The sequence below is a fragment of the Limanda limanda genome, chromosome 8 (assembly GCF_963576545.1).
Source record: "Limanda limanda chromosome 8, fLimLim1.1, whole genome shotgun sequence".
Taxonomy (NCBI): Eukaryota; Metazoa; Chordata; class Actinopteri; order Pleuronectiformes; family Pleuronectidae; genus Limanda; species Limanda limanda.
Genome location: NC_083643.1, coordinates 14,827,517 through 14,846,994, shown reverse-complemented (window position 1 = coordinate 14,846,994; position 19,478 = coordinate 14,827,517). Strand labels below are relative to the sequence as shown.

At 41.2% G+C, this 19,478-nt stretch overlaps 1 protein-coding gene across 1 annotated transcript in view; it reads left to right on the top strand.

The window, feature by feature from the left end:
* The window catches only part of LOC133009472 (FERM domain-containing protein 5), a 54,619-nt gene that overhangs the window by 23,322 nt on the left and 11,819 nt on the right, over positions 1 to 19,478 (top strand). Inside the window, exons 2-4 of the mRNA XM_061076985.1 lie at positions 16,130 to 16,234; positions 17,764 to 17,806; positions 18,161 to 18,239. Coding sequence (XP_060932968.1) covers positions 16,130 to 16,234; positions 17,764 to 17,806; positions 18,161 to 18,239 — 227 coding nt within the window. The remainder of the gene's footprint in view (positions 1 to 16,129; positions 16,235 to 17,763; positions 17,807 to 18,160; positions 18,240 to 19,478) is intronic.

Genomic DNA, 19,478 nt, shown 5'->3' with positions numbered 1-19,478 from the left:
TCATCCTTTTCAGTATTTTTTTATTCCTCCAACAAAATTGTGCCTACACCTAAATGTCAAAGCTACGAAACGAAGCACAGGGTGGTTATGTTTTAAGACTGTGAGCCGCAGTGCTGTTCATCGTATATGTGCAGCTAAACTGCAAATTATCACTCCATGGTATGATGGTAAAGCCACTTCAAAAACAATTACATCCTGCATGTCTATGGGCTGAGGCGATCTAGTGTGACAGAACTCAGAGACACAGGAACTGAACTGAGAGACTCTCACTGCCAACATGATGGTTACAGATATACAACCTGCAAAAGTCTGTTATGGTTAAATAGTTGTTGTGTGGCCAAATCCTTTTTCTCTCCAGTTTGCTGCAGTAAACACAATCAGGAAACACAAGATAGCGACGCCTTTGGTGTAGTCAACATCAAACTGTATATTGAACTGTACAGTTAATTTACACACCAGTTAATGCCACGTTGTTATCCTCCATGCATACAAATACTAAGCTTTTTGAGAAGGCAGTGTTTTGCCTCATGCAAATAGTTATCTTCCAGCTCTTTGTTCCCGGTCGTAAATTGTCAAATTTATGTCGAGATTGAAAGCAATCATTTTCACTTAAGCAGTTAAGATTTAAATATTTCATTTGCCGAGCTATTTGGAGTTGTGTCTTACTCAGTTTTTTTGTTTTTTATTTTATCCATTTGAAGTCTGGCACACTCAAATCAATACCTTATGTAATGTGTGTGGGAGACAGCTGACGATGAATTGGAGACTCTGTTACTCAGGACGACCGAGTGCTATCTTTACATTGTGTATGTTGCGCCTACTTCCATTTTAAGGGCATGCAATGAAAAGTAGGGCCCTGTGTTAGGAGAGACTTGTGAGGAGTGCTGCTCAGGGAAACCGCCGTTGCTATGAAACTGTTGAAAAGCGTGCTTGCTGTGCAGCTCTGCTCTGAGAAAAGTTAGAATATTAAGATAACCCCTAATGCTCAGCCTGATGTGCGGCAAAATATGCTAAGCCCTCTGCGATGAACACGCAGCAGTGTGTCCATTTCCCCGGAAAGCGGCGGGAATAATAAGCCGGTGCTGTATTTTTTTCAGATCCTCCACTCAGCTCCACTTCTGTCGCTTTCACTCTCAGCTGCCGCCCGATCACCATGTGAGGAGTAATGTTTTCATACAGACCGAATAAGAGGGAGAGAAAAGGCCACGTCTGTCCCTCTGGGTTTGTGTTGAGTGTTAGGTGTTTGAGGGGAAGTGGTTGCAGGAATACCCAAAGGTCGTCAGTGATGGTTTTGGAAAGGGCACAAGTCTGGGGTCACAAGGAAAACTGTGTGTGAAATGACATAAGCCGCTTGCAGACATGCCCTGAACTCTGGATAATCTCTGGAGGGGACGTATATGTCAACGCAAATATCCGAGAGAGGGGATCCGGCCAAACCCATCAGGAAAACCTCCAGGGAAAGTCAGAATGAGCCCATGTGAGAAAACAAATATCTCAGGGAGAAAAAGCGATGTCATACACGTAGAAGACGTGGGAAAAGATATCAAGAGATTCTCTGGAGTTCAAATGTGAAAAGGGATACAGTTATAGTAATCACAGTTTACACACATACAACCTCCTCTTATCCTCAGTTATTTTCGTCAGTCTATGCTGAAAAAACTGCTGGGACGTTGACACACATTTAATCTCTGCTTTTGTCTGAACACCCGACGTTGCTGGTTCCGGTTTGATTGCGTGGGAGGTTTTTAACCTTCGCTCCCTGTCGGGGCCATGAGACAATCAGCGTGTCTCTCCTGAGGAGAACGAGCTAAGCTGCATGGGACTGAAAATGAAAGGTTCCAGGCTGAGCGACTTCTCACAGCCGCCTTTCAAAGTTCAATTTTTTTGCTCCACTTCTGGAGATACACCCTAAGAGGCTTAATTTATATTAGCTGTACAATCAGATTGCTCCAAAAATACCAGCATCTAATTAGCCAATGCAAACCAATTAAGTTATGCTCGTATTACATTTTCCCTGTGGTTAACCTTGAGACAAGGTTAGCTGCTGCTGTAGAGACGTCGGCTGTGAACACACAAATTAAAAAATGTTATACACATGTTACTCTACAATCACCGGTGTGTTGTGCGTGCGTGTTGCTAAACACTTACTAAATTATTCTTATTTTAAAAAAATCTGTTTTGTGTATATTACCTCTGCCTAGTATGTTTTGTTAATAACCCCTGTCTGTTTGTTGGTTGGTTGGTTCTTACCCAAGATTTCACAAAAACTACTGGATAGCACCACGGAACTTGGTGGAAGGATGTGTCTGAGAAGAACCCATTAAATGGTGCCAATTCGGATAAGGGGGCAGATCCAGGGATCAAAAATAGTCCATAGAACTTGTTGAAATCAATCAGTCATGTTTTGGAGACTGATATTACTAAGTGTGTGCAATTTGGTGCAGTTTCAAATAAAAATCAGGATCTCATGAATTTGAACTTGGTTTCATAAGGGGACTGTTGGGCCTTGCCTAAGCTGTGCCCTCTACTGATTGCCATTCTTGTCTAGGGCTGCAAACATTGACTTGCATGATAGATGAATTCGTCAAAGATTTCAATCAATTAATTGTTTTGTAAATAGTTAAAAATGCCTAGCATAAGTTCTCATCCAAAGATGAATTCTGTCAGATGCTTGTTTTTTTCTCTATTCCAAATCTGAGGCTGGAACGAGCAAATGAGATCTTTCCAGAATAAGAAAAATCCTTTTATGCTTTTTGATATTTGATGAAAACAAATGACTTCAGAGTGTCTTTGATGACATTACTTTGGGGGATTTTTAATAGGCATTTTTCTCTGTTTTCTAACATTTTAATAAACAAATGTTGAATCGATAATTTGGCAGTTTATACAATAAATTGTAAATTCTGCTTACTCTCACATACTGCTTGGAAAACAGACCCTATTACAGTTTATGGACATTACATAATCCTGTCATCCTCTTCTTTTTGGGATGACAGGCAATACATTTCCACTTTGTTTGTATTAGCCCCATTGCGGAAAAAAAGAAACTTTCCAGTGGGTTCAGTGCGGCTCTAACAGTGTCAAAGATTAGACAACAGGGAGACTCCTCCATTGACGCTTCTTAAGTGACACCAGAGTAAATCTCTGAAATAAGCTGTCGCTATAAATCCCCAGCCAACAACTCTACAGCCCTTCTGAGCTTGTCCTGTCTTCACCGGTCGGTTGCCAAGCACAGCACAGTGGGCTGAAGACAGCAGCCGCCCTCGCTTTCATAGTTAAACTCTTCACGGCTGTCACACTATAATAATCAAGGAAAATTACACAATCTCAAAGAAATGGCTGTGCTCATTATTGCTTCTATAAGATGGTGAAAAGTGAGCGAGGAGCTGCTGTGGCCTCAGTGTCGCTCACTTACCACTAGGGATGTCACGAGAACCGATACCTACGATACCTTTCGATACTAACATAACAAAACGATGCCGATGCCCAAGTTTTTGAAGTACCGTAGGTACCGTCAGCTTCAATGCCTGCGTTTGACGCCGGATTTACACCGGACACGGAAGCAACGCCGCCGCTCCGCGCTAATCCTTAGCGCGCCGGCACATGGTTGTTTACACCGGAAGCTGAAGCGGCGCATGGGAGTGGATGGGAGCCAGCTGTTATTTAAGGCTTGGTGCTGCGCTTATGAGTCGCTTTGGCGTCGCTTCAGCGTCCGGTGTAAACCCGGCGTGAGGCAGATGTATCATTTAATGCATAACGTGTCTCACAACAAAGCGTCACTCACATGCGACCGCAACTACCGTATAACCCTCAGTATATGCGCAGCGCAAGCACATTGAATTACCGTATATGACATTAACAACATCCAAATAATGCACTTTTTTTTTACCGTGGTATCGAAATTGGCATCGAGAATCGTGTTATTTTACTGGTATTGGCACCGACTACTGAATTTTTGGTATCGTGACACCCCTACTTACCACTGCCTTTTCTAGTGGGGCCATGAAAAGTAGCCGGAGATTACATCACATTGGATTTGATCAAACAAAACATACTAGTTGTTGAATCTCTTAAAGTGATATCAAACTTTAAGATTCTGAAACAATGTTCTCCTTAAAAATGTTTAAATAAGTTTTCGAAAGCAGTTTTTGAAGACATCTCAGTTTAAGGGCATACTTATTTATAAAAAGAGATACTTCTATTTCTAATGAAATAACAGTCACTGCCCACATGCGTCCTTTACATTAAAATGGGCGAAGAGACATCATATCGATTCCTGTAGTTTCTTACCAACTCGCAAAGTCTCTCCTCAAAAAGTTCTGCCATTCTTGAAATCTCTTCCTTGTCTCTTGTGATGGTTTTGCTTGAATTATTGGCTATAATACTATTTGATCTCAGGTCCTTAACAATGACATTTTTAGATCCTGTACATACTCTAGTGTTTTAAATGTTTTTAAATGCATTTTTCTTACAACACAATAAAAATGTATTGGAGGGACACAAATCTGAAAATAATAATTAATGTCAATTAAACCAGCTGCTTCTTAATAAGTTACAGTAAAAAGTCATATCCAACATCAGGCTTCATTAGCCTTCGACTCCTAAATGAACATCTTAAACTCTAATCTCTCTCTGCTGATCTGAGTCGATCCTCACTCCAACCAATCAGGGCTTAACGTCGGGGCAGCAGCAGCAAGTCAAGTCTGATAACCCGCCCATCGCTGTGTTTACAACCTGTCAGAATGTGTGCAGCCACATTCCACGACAATGTGGTCTCTCTGAATCATTTATTAAAAAGATTGTTTCTCCCTTAGGCCTCCATTAGAGCATTGACACACAGGGGCAGTGGTGGGTCCTTTTCACGCCTGTGTGCACAGTCAGCCAGTCTCCAGGGCCAAACCGCTTTCTGCATTTTTATGGCTGGATTCACCACTGGAAAGGGATGTTTCCCCGAGGCGCTGGAGACAATGAAGGGTGAAGTAGTACCAATTGGGTGGGATGGGAGGGGGTCTTATGTTTAGTGTGAGGCTTTGAAAACAGCCATAGGGTGCTAATTCAGAGAAGTGGAGCACAGCGTCGTTTCCACCAGTCAAACGCCGGGTTGACTGGGCTGTCTGCCTGTCACACAAATACTGCTTCTGTACCATGTATGAGCCCAGATACAGTAGGTCTGATAGACAGATGACTACATTCAGTGGCAGCAGTGGTTTACTTCACGCTCTGGTTTACAGCACAGTTCATCCAACAGCCACAAACTACAGAATGAGGGAGGTTGTTATGCAGCAAGTCCACTGGGCACAATGAGTGGAATTCAGCCATCACTACAGTGAGAAACCAGCTGTAAGCATTCTGCAAAGAAGTACTATGTCATATGTGTGTCTTCATTAATAATGAGCCCTCCAACTTCGGCAAATACAGCAAAACATGACTTGTAATCTCCTCATTGATTGTATCCAGCCATCAAGCAAATTATGTTTGTCCAACCAGATAACTTTGGTGTAAATATTTTATGTCCAATATGTTCAGCGTATGCAATATGAGTATAGCCGAACGTACAACTGGGTTTCAAACCTGAAACCCTCTTGCTGTGAGGCGACAGTGCTCCCAAAACCTAAACACTTAATTTAATTAATCCATTAACGGTGCTTTAACTGACTTTCCGGAAACTTAACATGTCATAACATCTTTCAATATATAGATATAAGATCACATAGACCATGATTTTGCCCATATCACAGACCTGTGTGTACTGAATAACCAAATCATCGTATTCGTAATGATGACAACAATTTTATGTTGTATGACATTAAAATACTGAGATGGCTTTCATAAAAACTTGTTTTATTGGTTCTATGACGTCTTTTAGTTTGACTTACTTCCTCCCTCTGTGGGGGCACACTGAAAAAACTCCCAGCTTAAGTGTGTTGGTCAAGCAAACATTATTCTATCTGGAAGTGACTTTATTGTCTGAGCCAGAAAAACCAAGCCGCCGCCCACTGACCACAGAAAAGCTTGAATTTACTGAAAGGGATTCTGCTGCCTTTCGCCACTTCCTTTTCACTTGAAAAGCTTTTCCTTTGACTTTCCAGCAGGCAGCAACGTTATCACGGTGTTCTGAGGCCAGTCTGCAGTTTACCCATGCTGCCTTGAGAAATAATGGAGCCTGTGTGTGCTCTGGGTTTTAGGTAGCCTGGGATTCTATCTCAACACAGTTTATAGGTTTCTAAAGCCATCTGTCAATACGCTGCTGCACAGAGTTATCAGTCTGTGCTTCATTGGAGGTGGGAGAACTCGTCTGCAGGAACTTTTACATTAGAGCATCTGCCGAGATATATACAGTAATGATAGAATTTCCTCTCCACAACCTATGCATGGCCTTTTCTTGTGTGATAAATTAGTCAGAGATGTTCAAAAGCTCTCAATAATGCAAAGAGGAGTGAGGCTCTCGCTGTGCTCTGACCACAGAGGCGAAAGTCATTGTATCCGTGATCATCAGATATACCAGAGACACTGGGGACACATAGAACAGAGCCTGTGTCTATGGTGTCAGTTAAGCTTTTGGTTTCCTTGGTTCCCTCTTGAGCAAACAATACAAAGGTCTACATTGTAAGTAATGTCTTCTGGAATGTCTGCCTCATAATTTCACCCTTATTTGCTTTCCCACACCTACTATACACCATAGACTGTACGTCCAGTAATGAAGCCAAAATATCCAAGATACGAACAGCGTCATCTTGTGCCACTGACGTAATCTGTATACAGTGTCTGTGTAGTAGAGATCTGGGGGTGGAGCCATGGTCTCAAGGTCCCGCCGATACATGTTGCGCGACCAATCGCAGGTCAGTATCAGCTGTCAATCATGAGGTTTCACCCCGTTTTTACCAAACTTGAAAGAAGAAGAACTTAAGAAACCATCTCTGACATAAAGTATTTGACCTGCGTTTTGACGTTTTAGTTTGTTTTATGTCCCATTTAGTAACATGGAGGAAGCAGGGTTTATGACCAGCCACCAGGTGGAAATCGAGATGCCTTGGTTTCACTTTTGGATTTGTAATGTTGTCCATATTTATATACAGTCTATGCAATGAACCAAGACAAACAGGTTTCATATTGTTTTATTTTATATATTTTTGGGGTATTTTCGCCTTTATTTTGAAAAACAAGGGAATGGAGAGGCATGAAATGGAGTGAGAGAGTAGTGAAATGATTGGTCTGGCTGGTCCGGAGTCGAACCGGGGACTTGATGCCGTAGACATGCTAACCATACAGGTGTCAGATCACCCTCATCATGCTCTGATCTAACTAACCCCACCAGACTGGGCGACGTGCCTGTCATCACTTCTCAAGTCACACTGGTCGTACGCTGTTAGATGAGTTCACTGTTCTGGACTAGATGGTCTCACATTTGACGAACTGAATGTGACGGAGGAGGAGGAGTGAATCTGAGAAACAAAGCTCTCCATCGATGGAGCCCTGAGGCTGATTCTTCACTGCAGCCCGACTTAGACTGAAGTGTAAAACTATCCTTCACAGGTGTAAACACAACACAAAGCTCGGTGTGTGCAAACTACTGGGAATAGTAGTAATTCTCTTTCATGATCTAATATTCAAGATGCAATAGTTGTACCATGAAGATGCGATTCGACTGAATTGAGTTATGTTAGATGTAGGTAATGTAAAATGACAAAAAGACCAATCTCAACTGATGTTTTCTCTTGCGACTTCACATTCAATCAGCCCACTTGACATAATTAGCAGAGGCTCCAGCTGGGAATTATCCCTCCTCAATAATAGTAGAAAAAGACCAGGAATTCCGAGGGGAAATTACAGTTGACAGTAAAAGGAGTATCTCAGAGTATCTGTTTTTTCAGAAAATCCTATTTTCTTTCTGCCTTCTATCTTGGGCAGTCGTCCTTTTTATTAAAGCTCTGACAGCAGCAGTATGTGGAAGGAGGCACACAATGCTATAAATGTCTGTTTTGTTTGCGTCTGCAGATTCTGTGAGGCAAACTTTTAAGTGTGATGAACAGGAGTCTAATGTAAAAGTGTCAGTAAATGACTCCAAGTTAGTGAACAGTCAGATTTTGCGTCTCACACATTATCAGCGCAGTTTCACTTATAATCGTACCAAGTAGAAGGTGCCGGGTAGAGGAGCAATTAGACCCTGATTTCCACGTGTATTTTTAAGACGACACGCTTGAAATAAAGGGCCAATGGTGAAGGCTGCATGGTAAGTTCCAGCTGCCTTTGCCTGACAGGGGGGGGTTTAGTTTTGGCAAAGAGCCCGATGACAATGGAGGTCGCCTCATTATTTAAAAAAATAAATAAATAAAAGAAGAAGCCCAGGGCCTTATAGCCTGAGCCCAACTAGTAGACCATGCAGTGCAGAATTTAACAATAAGTTCTCACAATGAACGCACTTGGGAATATCTCCTGTTAAGCCCTAATGTTATTAAACGCAGTCTATGAAATGGATGAAAAGTCTAAAAGCTCAGAGGCACCAACAGCTGCCTTTTCCAAGAAATCCTATAGTGCAGTGTTTATGGCTGTTGCACTGATAGACTAGGAGCATTCTGCAGAGCACATTCCTCCGGCCCAACAGTCTCCGTAAATTCAATCAACTTGCACCAAATTTCACACACTCATCAATCCTGTAAATCCACCTGATTTATTTTCATGGGGGGAAAATGTCCTCTCTCACTTTATCAAAGAAAGTGATAAAAAATTACTGGATCCGAATCTGCACTGAAACTTTCAGTAAGTTTTGTGATAGCTGTTTTTCTGTTATCTTTGTTACCCTGCCAACAAATACACAAACCAGCCAACAAATAAAGGCACAAGGGTGACCACATAACCCCCTGATCAGAGGTAGCAACAGACATTGGCCAATTTATGAATGAGTTTATGCCAGCAGCTTAAATATGTATGCGTGGTTCAGATGATATTTCATGCTGTGAGTCTGCACCGTCCTCATTTCACGTAGCAGTTTACATTGCTAGAGAATTTATGGCAGGTCTGAGGGGCTGAAACGGTCTAAATTAGCGACGCTGATTTTGTAGCCCGTCAGCTTTTCACTACAGCGGGGGAGATAGAACCGGTGCATCACCACCAGAGCTGTGCAAATGCCAAAGAAATGAAGTATTGTTTGTATGCTAATCCCAAGCATGACACCAATTGTGCCGCTCAATTTGTGTTGGGGGTATTTGTCACACTTTTTAGCAAGAAAACCTTACTGCTGTGCAGACAGGGAGCAATTCCAAGCTCACTAGGAATATATTTTCTAACCAGAGACGTGGAGAATAAGGAGTAAGATTTAATGATTTCAATAAGTATTCAGGTGGGTAACTACTGCATTTTTTGTGTGATATTCTTGTTCGTGGTGGTATATTTTGAAACAATTGTACCCACAATGATGAGTATGTATGTGCAGCTGAGAGATGTGACAGGAAAACTATCAGCTGCAGTAAAATCCCTCAGTGGTGGGTTAAAGGAGTAATGACTCAGAAAAAATAACCATTAAGTAACGGGTTTGTTTCCTTGCGCCTGCAGGAAGACCAAGAATCATTTAGTTTCATGTCACAAACTCTCTTTTGTCACATCTAGGACAACCTTTCAGGTGGTGAGGTTACATCCTGTCAGTGACCCTGAAGTATCGATGTAGTGTTCTGCAACATTTATTCATGAATCACAGTGAAGGCTGAGTGACACACAGAGCAATCACAGGATTAAGTGCAACCAATGAACGACAACCATATTCAGCTGGAATTTGACAAAGATGTCTCAAAACCATGTTATTCACCTCGTGCTCCCTGTGCTGCCACCTGCAGGTTCACATTTGTAATCTTCAAGAAAATGTTTTGAACAACTGATGGTTGTTGGGAAAAAAGAAGAACAATCCTGTCAGCCTGTACATTGTGTTTAGTGCTAATTACAGAATGATAGCACACTAAAACCTCAAATGCAGAAGGCTTCTTTGAGAAAAATGTATTTGACGATTTGTGTGTGCGACATACACTGAAGATAGCCACCAGGGGGCGGTTAGGTGTTTTGGCTTCACCTTTGAAGCTGTCGTCCATATCGGCAGTATATACAGTCTATTGTTAACCCACTGCAGATTGTGTTTCTTGAGTTGCATACAGGTTTGGATCCAAAAAAATCATTTGAATCTGCTGCTGTAACTTTAGTAAATCATTAACTCCTGTTACTATCGTGATTTGTACCGTAGACACATTGAGCTGTGGGACATATCGGAGCTGTTACATCTGCTAGCTTGAACAATGTTTAGAAAAATGCATTAAAAGCTCCCCGGAGGCATACTGCTGCCACCATTAATGTCACATCCTGTGCAACAGCTTGTGTTTTTGCAGTTTTTCATGATTTCATCACACAGTTTTATAATTATCACTATTAATGAGACTAATTTCCCATTTTTCCTTCCTGTAATTACTCTGCAACCTGTTTCCTAAAGCACGAGGAGACAAAGCCATCCACCAAACTCCCATAAGGGTATTATGCTTTCTATCCTCTTATCGCATATTGAATGAATTAAAGATAAACCCCGCTCCCAAATTATAAGAGTGTTCCTATCTCGCTCGAGGAATTAGACTAAAAGACACAAGTTGGCCTCATTTTGCAAAATCAATTCTTTCTCTGCTTTTATTTGCGATAACACTGGTCAAATTATGCTGATTTGTTGAGAGCCCTGCCAACGGTGCCGAGCAGGGTTACAGCTCAACATATCAATTATGAATCATTTTTCAGAGGTCATGAGGAGACGCCTTGGCATTTAACTGAGTGGAACATTCCTCTCTCATAGAGTCTTCTTTAATCAAGCTTTATCCATATCACTCGCTTTCAGCAGCTCTCTTTTGTTTCACCTATTCTCTTGATTCCTCACATGTCTGGGGCCACTCCTCAGGTCCTCTTTAGTGTTTTGATGACCCACTTTTACTCCACCTGGTCAGAGTAAACTCAGGATGTCATGGTACCAGAAGTTTGGTCGTAGATACCCGTGATAATGAATTTGGTATTAAGAATCAAGTGTAAGTTAATATTATTGCCAGTGCCCTACGTGTACCACAATGCCTAATGTAGTAATAAGATACATGAATGACAGCTACAATTATTGTAAATACATAGACTCTATTTACACACCTGTTTGGCAGCTAACTAGCAGCTTATGTGAGCACTTGACATGACAGCTCCCAAAAAGTGAAGCCAAATCGTCTTGATTGCCTCCTGGTGGCTAGCTGCAGTATAGATCATTAACCAGGTTTCCTCCTTGTTATTTAAAGGGACATGAATCAAACTAAAAGGACCACTAGACAACAGCCAAGCAAGCACCGAGGTTCTAGGATTTATATAAAGATGGACAATATCTTGAAATGCTCCCTGGTGGCTGGCTGAACTATATGTCATAAACCTGCCTCCTGTAAGCAGATGGGACAAATTACATCATAAAAGTACAAGTCGAATAGATTTTTCTCGAAGATAGTTTCTGTCATATTCCTTCGTTCTCATCAGAATGATGTTTGTTCATTGGCTCAAGTAGGTTTATGCTATGTCGTCGGAGAGTTAACGTAATGATTGACTGTGACTCTATCCCAGATATTTTGGATTCAAATGACGTCACTGGTGCAAGATGTCAGCCTTAGTATCCGGGTTATTTCGGCTTTATTTCCGGATTGTGGGAGGAAATAGAGACTCGTTGTCCATCCTTATAACCAGACCAGGGTTTCATATTGTGTATTTATAGAAACAGACTTGATTCCACAGTGTTAAAAACTGGAAAGAGAGCTTCATATAATAGGAAGTTGGTTGGTCTTTGTGTATCTCTGGGTCTCCGCTGAAGTGGCCGGGTCAGGACTCGAGCTCTTTGCCTCTCGTTCAGGTAACAGAATCAATCTGACACTTTAACCAGCCGATCGCTCAGCCTCCTGGGACAAAGGACAGAAATCTGCTTGTGAAACCAAATAAATCACCTCAGGGCTCCTGGTTCCTTCAGCGTTACACCACTGCTCTCACTGCTCACACAAACAGTCGCACGCACACAGTCACACACACAGTCGTCGACATCATGTTTCCACTCCTCTCACTATAAAGTGATACAATCTTTTATTAATGGTCTGTGCCCCTGCGTTGACATAGAGACCATTTTAATGATTCATCTGAAAGGAAAGTGCCCATTGTAGACTGGGGGCACTTAAGGAAATAAGAATGTGCTGTTTTCAGTTAGAGACCCATCAGAAAGATGTTTTGTGTCTTTTCTTAGATGTCCATCAGATTATTATCAGGAATCTTATAATAGAGTCAGATACACTTTTCCTTTTGGGAACATACCAGGAAGTGTCACTGAATTCAATCATGAGTGGAACCAATCAAACATTAGTAGCAGCATTTAGATTTACTGAGGTGGTTAGAAACTATTTCAAGCAAAGACGACAAATCATTTGCAAATACATGATTATGACATTTGTCAAAAACATTTAAATAACCGGGACATTTTGCTGTCGGTGACTTTCCACTGAAGTCCATCCACATAACAATTTATTCTATTGTTTTCTCACATTTTATGAATTAGGTTTTTGTACGGAGTTTCTTTTTTCCAATCTATATTCAAGAGCATGGTCTTTCATTTTGACAGCAGGACTTTACGGGCAAGATTTTGTAGGGTTCTCACTCCAAATCCCCCTGCTTGTGCCGTATACCTATTTTTGTGATAGGAAGGTGATAGAAAACAAAATCACTGGAGGATTGAATCAACAAATACAACACAGGAGGATAAATACTGTGACACCAGGTCACTTGGCTGTTTTCAAACTCTTTCCAACACAGGTAAAACCAACACAACCTTTAGTAAATCTGTTGAGGCTCCTGCAGAGCTATATTGAGATTCCAATTCAGACGAGGAAAGGGTTCATTAGTATAAATTAGAAATTTCAAGACATCCTTTCTCTCGTGCAATCACCTCGATCTCATAATTAGAAAGTCTGGTTGGAGGATAATGCAGCTGTGCTCAATGTGGGGCTGAGACGGAGTTGGGGGGGAAACAAAGAGCGAGAAAAGAGGGAGGGAGGAGGGAGGAGGGAGGGAGAGCTGTTGAATACTAACAAACTTGCTCTTTCCATGCAACAAAAGAACAGATGTCCTTTCTAACTCGGTGTGTCCTTTCCATACAGAAAGCATTTTTTCTTTATTTGTGCGGCTTTGTTGCTTCCTACAGCCGCTCCTGATAGCAGGTTTCTCTGCCGAGTGATTAAAACAAAAGATGAGTCATGCTTTACTTTACACTTACAAATATTTATGTTCCTTTGCCTTTATTGTGCTATTTCTGTATTTTAAGTGCAGACAAACAGAATCAACATGAATATTTACATGCCTATAACCTTACATGTTTACATCTTTCAGTACATGGCTTTCTCTAGATATCCAGCTAGGGTAATCAAGTTTTATTGATTGCCTGTCCTGATTATGTGATTATGTAAACAAGGTTTTCTCTTATGACGAAAATAATTAAAAACCTGTTTACTTGAACAATCTTATGAAATAATCATCATGGAATCTACAGTTTTAACATTCACTCAGAAAGGTTCCTTTATTTTTGTGTGTATATGTTTTTGGACCCTACAAATACAAACGTGTGTCTTCTCTCACGCCACAGAGACCCTAGCTTCTCCATTTTATCATGTGTCTTGGTTATCGGATTGGTTAGTAATGCTACAACAAGAGAGGTATTTTAAACTGACAGTGGCGAGCACCGGTGATGCCCCCGTGTCTCGCTACAAAAAGGTCAGTTATATCCAGTAGCAAAGCTCGTATTGGCATTCGGTCACAAGAGTCCCGTCAGTTAGGTGACAAGCCCGGTGTCGACAGTCCTTTGTCCTAATGAAGGGCCTTTTATCTGCGGACAGAGTAATGACATGGAGGAGAGTGCTGCTGCTGACACTTTCACTGCCTTCACAGGGCAGATGAGCAGAGGGAGCGAGGGAGGGAGCGGGGAAGGAGGAGCGACCTCCTCATGAGTCATTATGGGGGTTGAGACCTCAGCGGCCGGTCAGGCTGCAGCCAGCTTGTCATTGAGAGCTGGATGCTGCTTTGACATTTTAATACCTTATTATTTTGAGGAACATGTCCAGGCCTTTGTCCATAAGAGTTAACCATTTAACAAGTTCATGTAGGCAGTGTAACACAGATTTATTAAATGTGTATAATTTATTAAAAGTACTATAATTAAAAATCTAAAATTAGCAATGTTTCCGGATTTCAGAAAATATCAGAAAACAAGAAGTTAAAACTGTATTCCTAAAGGTTTCTGTTACCAATGTCAACTGGACATGAGAGTTCCCATCTTTAACCTGCTTAAGCCAGAGACGTTTTGTGGCTACAGGGAATAAGTGCCGAGACCAGATGGAAGATGTGGTTCACTTTATTATCGTTCATTTACCAGGTCACAACTGCACAGCAACACTCGCTGGTAGCAGACTCTCAGAATTATAACGCGGAACAGCACAGCCGGCAAAAACAGGCCAGCGTTCCCGCTTTGACTTCCTGCTGGCAAACTTAACCCCCCTCCAATCAGGAGCCTGCATTCCGACTATGCTACATGCTCAATCCTGATTGGCCAAGAGCACACAGGCTTAACAGGAATTGCTTTTTCTGCACTCATTATGGACATAATTCCTATATTTATAATTCTATTACCTCTGTTTTGGTGTCCACCGAGTCCAGAGGAAATATATGCGGCTCTTTATAATGCTGCACTATATTCATCGATTAAATCATAAACATCAAAAACAAAAGCAAAAAAAGGTCCAAAAAAGCTGATGATAATTATATAATCTATGGTCTATATATTTACAAATGTATGTCAAAATGAACAATACTATTTTCATGGAATACAACGATGCTTTGTCAGTTGCCTCCCAATGAGCAGTGTGACTTCAGGGCGTTTGTGAACTGTCGGCGCTGATTGAGCCTTTCGTGCTGTTCAAAAAAAAAAAGACCAAAATCCCCATTGAGAGCAGTGTGTGATATGTCATCTTGGCATGACATCTCCGTGGCGTGGGGTGACAGTGACTGGGGCCCGGTGATTAATGTTTGCTGTCTTCCTCTCTCCCGCTTTCTACCTTCATCACATTTTATTCTCTCCAGGATGCTTAAATGTCACAGACAGTAGAGATTTACACTTTTAAATAAAACCATTTTGAGGAGTGAAACCTCCCAAAAAACATGTCAGTTTATAGTAACCAGTTCTGTGAATTTAATTAGTAAAAAAATATAATATTTGCATTTTGAGTTTTTAGATATAATCATACAACGAGAGCTCACTCTTGTTTCTAACTCTTCACAGTGACGACACTGATTTCCAATGTGGATCCTCTGTCACTATTTGCTCATTTGGACTCACTGCGGTAAATCATTCAATTGCAACCATTACCTTTAATCTCCATACGTAAATTATACCTGCATCTGTCAGGTCTATAAAACTCATATAGAAGGGGAGAAACAGATTTAGTTGAAGAGCAACTTTTCATTTGTGTCTCTATCCTGTCGTCTGTTGGCAGGAGGGACCTCTGTGGGATGTTTCAGACAGAATTTTCTTTCACTGTTGGATTACTACAAAAAATATTTTCCATTTTGATCCCGATTTTCTGGAGCCAGGATGTTCAGCTGTGTTATTCAGTAGTACAGTGTTGAGGATGCTCTCAGATATAGATGTGTATCTGTCTCAGTGGACGATGCCCAGGTTTCTCTCTGTTTCGAAATACTGTGTCGTGAGGTGGAAGCTTCCTCGTGAGTTACAGAAATACAGAGTTTCAGCAAAACCCCAGTGAGATGTGAGCATATTTATTCCATCCTCTCTTTGAGCTCTACTTTTATCTGAGGATGGGGTTTATTCCAGACTCTTCAGATGGCTCTGGCTCTTGTGTATTTATATTGGATGAATCTGAGATATCTGTGGCAGGGTTTTAAAAAAAATCTCAAGCACACTCTGCCGGCAGGAATTATTTATCATGTTGAAATTTAGGACATTGCCCATTTCTTTGTTGGATCTTTTTTTGGCCACACACGCAAATGTTGTTTTTTGTCGTGCTTTCTAAATTCCTGCTTCTCCTCTCTTCTGTTGCAGCGTGACGCAAAGGGACAGTATCTGCTTGACCTCATCTGCCACCACCTCAACTTGCTGGAGAAAGACTATTTTGGCATCAGATATGTGGATCCGGACAAGCAGCGGGTACGTGTCTACGCTGCAGTATGTGTGAGCAAGGCGGAGGCGGTTTGTGTGCATTTATATCATTTATACATTTCTTAATAATGTATTTTTAAAAGTCTTATCTATTCCCCCACCAAAAAAATCGAAACAAAATCAAAAGTACACAAAATCATCCAGCTCCATATGCCACCATCTGACTCACCACTGCTTTAAATTGTATTGACATTTATTCCAGGAGCATAATTAAAGGTAGTGTACTGGGGAATTTGTTGTGTCTAGTTTAAATTAATAGTTTAAAATGAAATTAATTAATAGTTTTTGCTGTCTCGAGTCCAAAATCAATACCACGCGGACAGGACAAGAAAGAATTGAAATTATTGTCTGTCAGTAAATGACCTACCTGCCTTTGCTCTCACTGCGTATTGCTGCACTCTCCAGCTGGAGAAACGTTCACTGTTGAAGCAGAGTCTCTAAGTGTTCCTGTGTTTTTTGGGGGCAAAGCTTTGACGAGATGACCAATAGTGCGATGTATAGGTTGCATTTTTTCAAAGTGCAGCCTGCTTTTGCTAGCTTTTCCAGAATTGACAACCCTAGCTTTAAACCATACAATAGATATTGAAGTGTGCTTTATTGAACAGCAGTTAGGCTCAATACAAATAACGCAGTTCCTATTTGTGTTATAAAACGTTATAATATTTTATACAATACTGAATCTGCTGCATTAACCTTATTATATCCCGCGTTTAATAAGTGGTTCAAGGGAAACTCAGAGCGACTCCACATGAATGCGATTGTTTGGCTCGAACCATATAAAGATGCTTGGATATTCTTTAAAAATGGATCATATCTGATTGAGTTGAACAATGAGCGTGAGACTGTGGGACCAGAGTGAAAAGTTGTGTTCCCCATCTTCTCTTATTCACGCCGCCTCTCCGAGTGACGGTTGTTCCATCAGCCTCGGCCGCTGCGAGGCATGTCGGAGCACTGCTTGATTCATGAAGTATTCACATGTTTGCAGATCATGTTGATGTCCTGCAGACAAGAACCAAGTCCCGAGGATGCTGCATTTCCCATAACGTCACTCAGAAGGACTATTTTGGTGGTTGTTGCTGTGGGTGGGTTGGGTTGGTGGAAAGGTAACCCGGTAGAGTGATGCAGGGAGAAATACGCTCCCGGGGAGGGAGAGTGAAGATGGTGAATCTGGCTGCAGAGGAAGGCAGCAGCAGCAGGAGCTTGGTGTTTAGTCGCAACCTGTATTTTGAATCAGCCTCCCTGTTTTGACATTGACTCAAGAGACTTGCAACAAGCTGTTTGAATATATATTTGCCTGGAATCTTTGATTGTATTACAAAATCCAGTTTTCATATTCAAAGCAGCTTTAACATTTTGCAGCACTCAGCATGAACAGGTCTCCCCACAAAACTGTCAGTGGTAACAACCGAATGCAGCCGATATTTAAAGTGTCAGGTGAGGGATTTGACATGTAAATTGGAGGATTTCTCTTTGATGACATTTCATTATTGTCATTTCTGTTTTTCTTTTGAATGCAGCACTGGTTGGAGGTCACAAAATCTATTGCAAAGCAAATGAAATGTAAGTATTTTTAAAATTGATTTTTATTTTATATTAATCTTGGAAATAGACCATTGAATTCGTATTCCTTAACATGAGGTCTCGAATGATATTGGCAATAGATAGACATGATATTAAAATCCATTAGTTTTACTGTGGATTTAAAAAAAACATTTTCTAACATGGAAAACAAGAATACAAATAGCAGACGACTGATCAAGACAGACAAGTTGCTGCCCCTATAAAATCGTTCTTTATTCCTTAATAGAAAAGTTCACGAGAAAAGATTTGCCTTTGAATGGTTGTTCTTTCTTCCTCTGTCTCCCGCTGAGGGTTTGATCTGTGACTTAAATGTTTGGTGTTTGTTTCTTGCAGCTCAGCCTCCGTTCACCATGTGTCTGAGACTCAAGTTCTACCCTCCTAATCCCGCTGCTCTGAAGGAGGAGATCACTCGGTATGACGTCCTGTTGTTTCACTGACTTCAAATGAGCTGATAAAGGCTCTTTTTCTTTCTCTTACCGATACATTTTTACCTTTGATTCACTTTTACGCTAAAGAAAAGTCAGTTTGTTCATGAAGAGACTGTCGTCATTTGTCATCAGACCTGTGAAGAGCATCTGTGCTTTCTTTTGATTCTTTGGTGTTTTCTCTGATTTCTCAGGAGTTAATTCATGGATCTAGATGAAAAAAGCAGGAACATCTAAGGAAGTGGTTTATTTGATTGTATGAAATTTGGTGTAGCTTGATTAAATACAAGCAAACTGGGCCTTTGCAGAGGTATGCGCTATACTAAGAGCCATTCTAGTTTTTCTCTGGAACAGATTGTGCCCTAAAAAATGTAGCCTGAGCAAACATGTCTCTTTCTAAAACATTATTTATGGGTCTTCATAATTAAAGAGTACTTAACTGTCTCAAACATGATGATAAATATTACACAGTTTGCACAAGGAGCTGTGAAACATGAGGGATGTCAAAGCCTTCGCTAGCAGGTTGGTCTCCAGAATATAATGAGTAAAACGTCAAAGGCAACAACATGTTAGGTTTTTGTGTTTAAATGCTCAGATTTCTTTCATCTCACTAACTCTGAAATAAGACCCCCGTTATAATATTCAGGTAAAAGCGACCACACCAGCAAAGAGCTATGAATTTACTCTGCCTGAAGATAATGCTGAGAGTAGTCAGCTGGTGAATGAGTGCATGCCCAATTTTCTGATTTATGCATCAGTGACTGAGGGGACAGTGGGGGGTCCTCTCTGTCTCTGAAGTGTAATGACATGTAATGTACACCACATGTAGAGGGCACGTAATGAACAGGACCGACAGGAGGAGATGGGGGGCAAAGGGCGCTGATTGTGAGTGGCGAGGAAGAGGAGGGAGAATAAAAGGCTGGAGTGGGGGAGGCAGAGGTGGGAGTGATACAACATGATGATGAGAGTGGAGAGAGGTGGAGACCACAGAAGGAGGGGCAGGGTAATCAGTCACATATGGGGCTCAGGCAGTGAGTGCTCCTGTGCTATCATGTTGGTTTGGGATTAAATGCCATATAAGAATTGTATTACTATTATTTTTATGTTTATGTGTTGTTATGTACGCACCAAAATAGGACAAAAACTGCTAAAGACATTAAGTTTCCCAGTCAATGTGATGGTGCAGCTAAATGGAACTCGGCCATCTCTCCTTTTATTATGTCTCC